General features: G+C 32.6%; 1 protein-coding gene across 1 annotated transcript; it reads right to left on the minus strand.

Annotated features, from left to right (window-relative positions):
* Positions 1–5,170: 5,170 nt before the first annotated feature.
* LOC132619399 (uncharacterized) lies at positions 5,171–5,494 on the minus strand. Its single transcript, XM_060334317.1, has one exon. It carries the CDS (start codon positions 5,492–5,494, stop codon positions 5,171–5,173), a length of 324 nt encoding a protein of 107 aa, XP_060190300.1.
* Positions 5,495–5,878: the final 384 nt, after the last annotated feature.

Below are 5,878 nucleotides of genomic sequence, written 5' to 3' on the forward strand. Positions count from 1 at the left end.
TTAAATTTGATCTCTATCTATTTTTTATACAAATAGCGTACAAATTTATAAATCTCCGTGAGATTAATGTTAAATCATTTTTCAAACCTGACTCTCTCTCTCTCCTCGCTTCTTTTTCCGCGAGTTCCTCTTGTTAAAAAGAAAAAAAAAAAAAATTTGGCACTGGTGTCGCTCTCAAGTCTCTGAAATTCGAAAAGACAAACTCAGGCACACAATTTCTGTAACCATTCTTCTCAAACACTACTAAAAAACTGGCAAAAATCGACGGACTGCGTCGGTTATTTTTTATATTATTTTCTAAAATAAACCAATGGAGTCCGTTGTTTTTTTTAAAAAAAAATTATAAAAAATCGACCGACTCCGTCGATTTTTAGAGCGAAAAAATAGTATAAATTAAATCAATGTAAGTATATGAACAAAGAATATCAGTGGTCTAGTGGTAAAGCCCTTTAATGCCAAGGAACATACCCGGGTTCTATTCCAAATTCCTACATTTCATTCTTTAATTTTTGAAAAAAAAAAAAAACAACGAGAGTCCGTCGATTTTTTATTTTTTTTTACAAAACCGATGGACTCCGTTGGTTTTAACCGACGCAGTCCGTCAGTTACGAAAAGCGAGAGAAAACTTGAGGAAAAAAAGTTGAGGTTAAAGAATGAACTTGAGGGAAAAGAAGCGGGGAGAGAGAGAGAGAGATATAAGTTTGAGGAATGGTTTAACATTAATCTCACGGAGGTTTATGAATTTGTACGTTGTTTGTTTAAAAAATAGACGGAGACCAAATTTGATAAGTTTTTGAATATTTAAAGGACTAAAACCGATAAGTGTATAGTTAAGGGACCATTTTAGACCTACTCCCATAGATAACAGACTATTTATGGCCTTTTCTCCTCAAAGTAATGCCACATTTGATGAATATTTGGGCCTAATAGCTTCAGGAGTTCGCTCGGCCCAAAATAATGTCAAAAAAAATCAGTCGGCCCAAAATAATGCCAAGCGCTGGCCGGCCCAGCAGTCCAATGACTTTTAAAAAAAAGAAAAAAGAGTCAGACTTTTTGTGGCGACATAAAGTCGTCACTAAAAGCCTGCTACAGAAAAATTATGCTTCTTAGTGGCAATTAAAAAAGTCATCATAAAGGTTAAATATCACAAAACATGTATAATGTGTGTGTATTTAGTAAGAAATATACTGAAATATGTATAATATGTGTATATTTAGTAGTATATACAAAAATGATATAGTTTATATACAGATGCTGAAATTATATATACACTTTATATACAAGAATGATACAATTTATACACATATACATTTTATATACAAAAATGGCACAGTTTATATACATATGCTGGAATTAATTATACATAAATTATATGTTAATTATACATTTATTATACAATAATGATATGATTTTTCTTTTTTACATATACAATAGTGATACATATTATATACCACAATGATACGGTTTCTATGATACATTTTTTATACTTATGATACACTTTCTATACAAGACTGATACAGTTTATATACACATGCTGGAATTATATATATATATATAATTTCTATACAAAAATGATACATATTAATAAAAAAAATGATGCAATTTTCTATTCTATAATACACATTATATACACAAATGATACATATTATATACAAAAATGATACATATCTTAGTGATTCATATTTTATACAGTTTCTATACATTACAGATAGGTCATACATATTTTTATACACAAATGATACATATTATATACAAAAATTGCCTCGGAGTTTTTTGGAATATTTCTTACTAAATATACATATATTATACATGTTTTGCGATATTTAACCTTTAGTGGCGACTTTTTTAGTTGCCACTAAAAATCCTGATTTTTCTGTAGCAGGCCTTTAGTGGCGACCTTTAGTAGCCACAAAGAGTCTGACTTTTTTTTTTCTTTTCAAAAAAGTACTTGGGCTGGGCTGTTGGGCAGGCCAGCCTTTACAGGCAACTTTATAAATCTTTTGGCCCCTGGATGGAAATTGTTTAAGGTTTACTTTTTGGGTTTGAGAAAACTTGAGCCAGGGCGTGGGTTTATTTTGGCCCTAGCGGTAGGGGTGGGCGTTTGGTTCTTCGGTTCGGTTTTTTGAAAGTGGACACCGAACAGCGTACTGAATTAATTCGGTTTGGTTAGGTTTTTTGAAGTTCGGTTCGGTTTCGATTTTTCTAATTTGCTTTTCTGCTTGTAAAATGAACTTTTTTTTTTAATTAAAAATGAGCTATTTTAATTAAATAGGCAGCACGATAAATGTGCTAGGAATGTACCAATCAACAGTTTTTTCAGCCAAAGCATAAAGGAATAGTGCTTGCAGTGCAGGATGTATATATCATAACAAGTTCAATTCAATCCAATGTTTATATATCTTAGTTTGAAATGGGCTATCCTTGTAAACTTTGGACAAAGTACTAGATTGGGTAGACGTTCAATTCTTATTCTGAACAGTAGGCAGTGGCCTTAAAAAAACGAGCAAAACAAGAAATTCATTATAAAACCAACACAGAACGCACTATTAAAAAAAATGAAAAAGGAGATAATATCATTTGAGGAAAAAGAAAGAGCTAGTCAGAAGCATAAGTTCAAGTATATCCATATCATAGGCAGAATGGTATTTGCGTTTATGACTTTGATAAGAATTAAACAAAAGTAACCTGTACCTTCGCAAAGTATGTTAGGGATGGGCTTGCATATATTAATTTGGGCCTAAGTGAGTGGAGTGGGCTGAGTGATCTGAGAGTTGTAAAAATTGTTTAGTAAATTTTTGGTTTAATAAAAAAACCGAAGAATCGGTGAACCGGAACCGAACACCGAAATTGTTATTAAAAAATAAACGAAACCGAACCGAAATATCGAAAAACCGAAATCGAAAAACTGAATTAATTCGGTTTGATCCGATTTTTTGGTTTTCAGTGTTTATACCCAATGGGGTCAAAATTTGAAATGGTGGCATCAAAGGACAATAATTTAAATTTTTTTGCCTCCACCCATGGTCAATTGAATTGCAATACTATGTTAGTTATGGAAAAAGAAAAAAAAAAACTTTTGTCATATGTGGACCACTATTTCTTAAATGATAAAATCATATTCATTCTAATTTATATTTTGGTATGCAAAACAAATATTATACTCGTTACATTTCATGGTACTCAAAGGCATAGTGCTCCAGCATAAATTAAATTATGATATATAAAATATTGTCGTTAGATGTTTCCCAAATTAAATTCTTGCAATATATAGGGAGTTGAAGAAAATTACTATTCTTATCTTATAACTTTAAGCTTTTCTTTTCTTTTCTAGAAAAGCATATGTAGAAACATCATAAAATTGTATGTTACAATATTAAATTTTTGATAATGAATAGTACTTTTTTTTTTTTGGTAACCAACATGAATAATTATCGTACCAACAAACAAAACAATTCACATAAAAAGTTACTCCCTCCGTCCAGTTTTACCCGTCCACTATGCTAAAAATAGTTGTCCAATTTTACTTGTCCACTTTAGAAAATCAAAAGATAATTTACCACTTTTTTCCTATTTTACCCTTAGTAATTAATAAATCAAATTTTCCAATTCATTTTCAGCACTACTTTTTTATGGGGAACATGTGAATTGTTGGAACCTATAACTTTTAATTAGCTGGCTACACATTTTCTTTGATAAGTTTTACGTAATTGATTTCAATCATTAGGTAATTAGCAATAATTAGGAATAATATGGTAAACTTTTTATTCTATTTTTAGCTCCTTAATAAACGTGTAAAGTTAATATGTGACAAGTAAAGCTGGACGGAGGGAGTACTTAAATAACAGTAGTTATTATAGGTAATACAAGAAATCAATAACTTTGTCAACGGAGAACGATAACTTCATTAAATTCTTAAGGCCTCACGTTTAGCAGCTGAAGGATGCTTCACTCCGTACGGTATAACTCTATTGACAAATAAACTTATTTTGACATTATCAATTTATATAGCTGGAGTTAAAAAAGTTCTTCAAAGTTGAATAAATTTACGAAAATGCATGGACAACTAAAGTAACAAAGGGCAGAATTAACTACTCTCTCCGTCCCATAATAAGTGTTCCCTTAGCCAAAAAAATTATCCCATAATAAGTGTTACCTTAGGAAACCAAGACATAAATTGATTAGTTTTTTCCAATTCTACCCTTAGACAAAACCTGACAAGTTAAAGTAACATCTAAATAATGATTGGAAAAGCCACATAGTAACTTGATATTGTTGGATTCTCAATGTCAAAAGATTTATTACTTGATCATGCTCTAATCAAGAGGAAAAAGTAATTTATTTATATTATATAGGGGTAATTTGATAAACTTCACATTGCATTATTGGTTTCTTAATATGCATGTTTTTTGTTAAGGTGATACTTATTATGAGACGGAGGGAGTATATTGCATTGATCGGCAGTGCTTCTGACGTCATGACCTTTTGCTGACATTCAAAAGCCCTCAAACTTGGAGGCATTTACTAAAAAGCACTAACGCCGATGATGAGGTAAAATGAAGAACCAGGTGCAAAAAGCTGCCTAAAAATAGGGATGCATCTAGGCATAAATCAAAAGGTTGCTGGTTTTTCTGTCAACTGAGGCAACAGCTCAACTTTCTCTGCAGCTATGTACATAATAGAAAAGCGTAATTTTCATAAAATTCCATATTTACCCTCTGGTCGGCAAGCATGTTGACCCAGAGCCAGAGGTGCTTGGTTATCCCCACTTATAGTAGTAGATAGTAGATGGTAGAAGTAGATATAGTAGAAGTAGATATTAGTAATAGTAGAAGTAGACTAATACCATTATTTTTGGATTATTTCCATAGTGGCAGATTATGTAATTAATGTAGCATATTAAAACAAAATACTATCAGTTTTATTCGTATATTCTTTACCTTTTTCAAAAAATTAGGGATTAAATTTAGATTCTAACTAAATTGTTCCTCTTTTTTTTTTCTTTTTAAAGAGAACTAAAACAATAAGAAACTGGCCCGAAACTAGGCGAAGCAATGAGACCCCAACAACATCTCCTGCAACACGCGAAGAAATACTAGAAGGCACGTGTGAATGTCATTCAAAGCGAGACTCTTAACTAAAAGCCAAATTGGCTAACTCATCAGCAACCGAATTAGCCTTCCTGTAAATATGGGGCAACAGAGACTACCCAGTTCCTAGCCAAGAGGTGACGAACAGTTGACAATATCACCATTCTGACGAGGCACAGTTCTTCCAGCCCGCAACACTTGAAATATACTAGCATTATCAATTTCCAAGGCAACTTGGCGCCAACCCCTATCCCAGGCTTCCTGAAGTCAGTGAGGACTCCCCATAGCTCAGCTCTAAATGATGTACAAACTCCAATTTTGATTGAAAATCCTTCAAGCCACCTGCTATCAGAATCATGAAATATACCGCCTGCAGTTCCCATCAAAATACTCTCGAAGAGCCCCATCTGTGTTCAAAGCTACCCACCCAAGGCTATGAGGTGACCAGCCGAACAAAACTATATGCTTGCTGTTAGACACTTCCCCAATATTCTTCAAGTTCCTCTTTCTCATTCATTCATCATATTAGTCTCTTTCCCGTTTTTCAAAGATAATATTGATTTGAAGGAGCACTAATTGAAAACAAAGAAAAATAAAAAATAAAGTAAAGCGCTACAAAGTGAAGATAAAAAAAAAGCCAAGAAATTTTAAGAAAAGTACGATGGAGCAAGGCAAAAATAGAGAGAAATGTTAATCGGGGCCTGACAAGATGAGTTAAAATTTAGTAGGTTAAGGTTAGTCTTTCCCATTGCCACTCCCCTACTCCCCCCCGATTTATCATCATGTAATCA

This window comes from Lycium barbarum, chromosome 11 (genome assembly GCF_019175385.1).
Source record: "Lycium barbarum isolate Lr01 chromosome 11, ASM1917538v2, whole genome shotgun sequence".
NCBI lineage: Eukaryota > Viridiplantae > Streptophyta > Magnoliopsida > Solanales > Solanaceae > Lycium > Lycium barbarum.

Excerpts from the sequence above, each read along its gene's own strand:
- LOC132619399 (XM_060334317.1), bottom strand. The coding sequence starts at position 5,494 with ATGGGGCTCTTCGAGAGTATTTTGATGGGAACTGCAGGCGGTATATTT.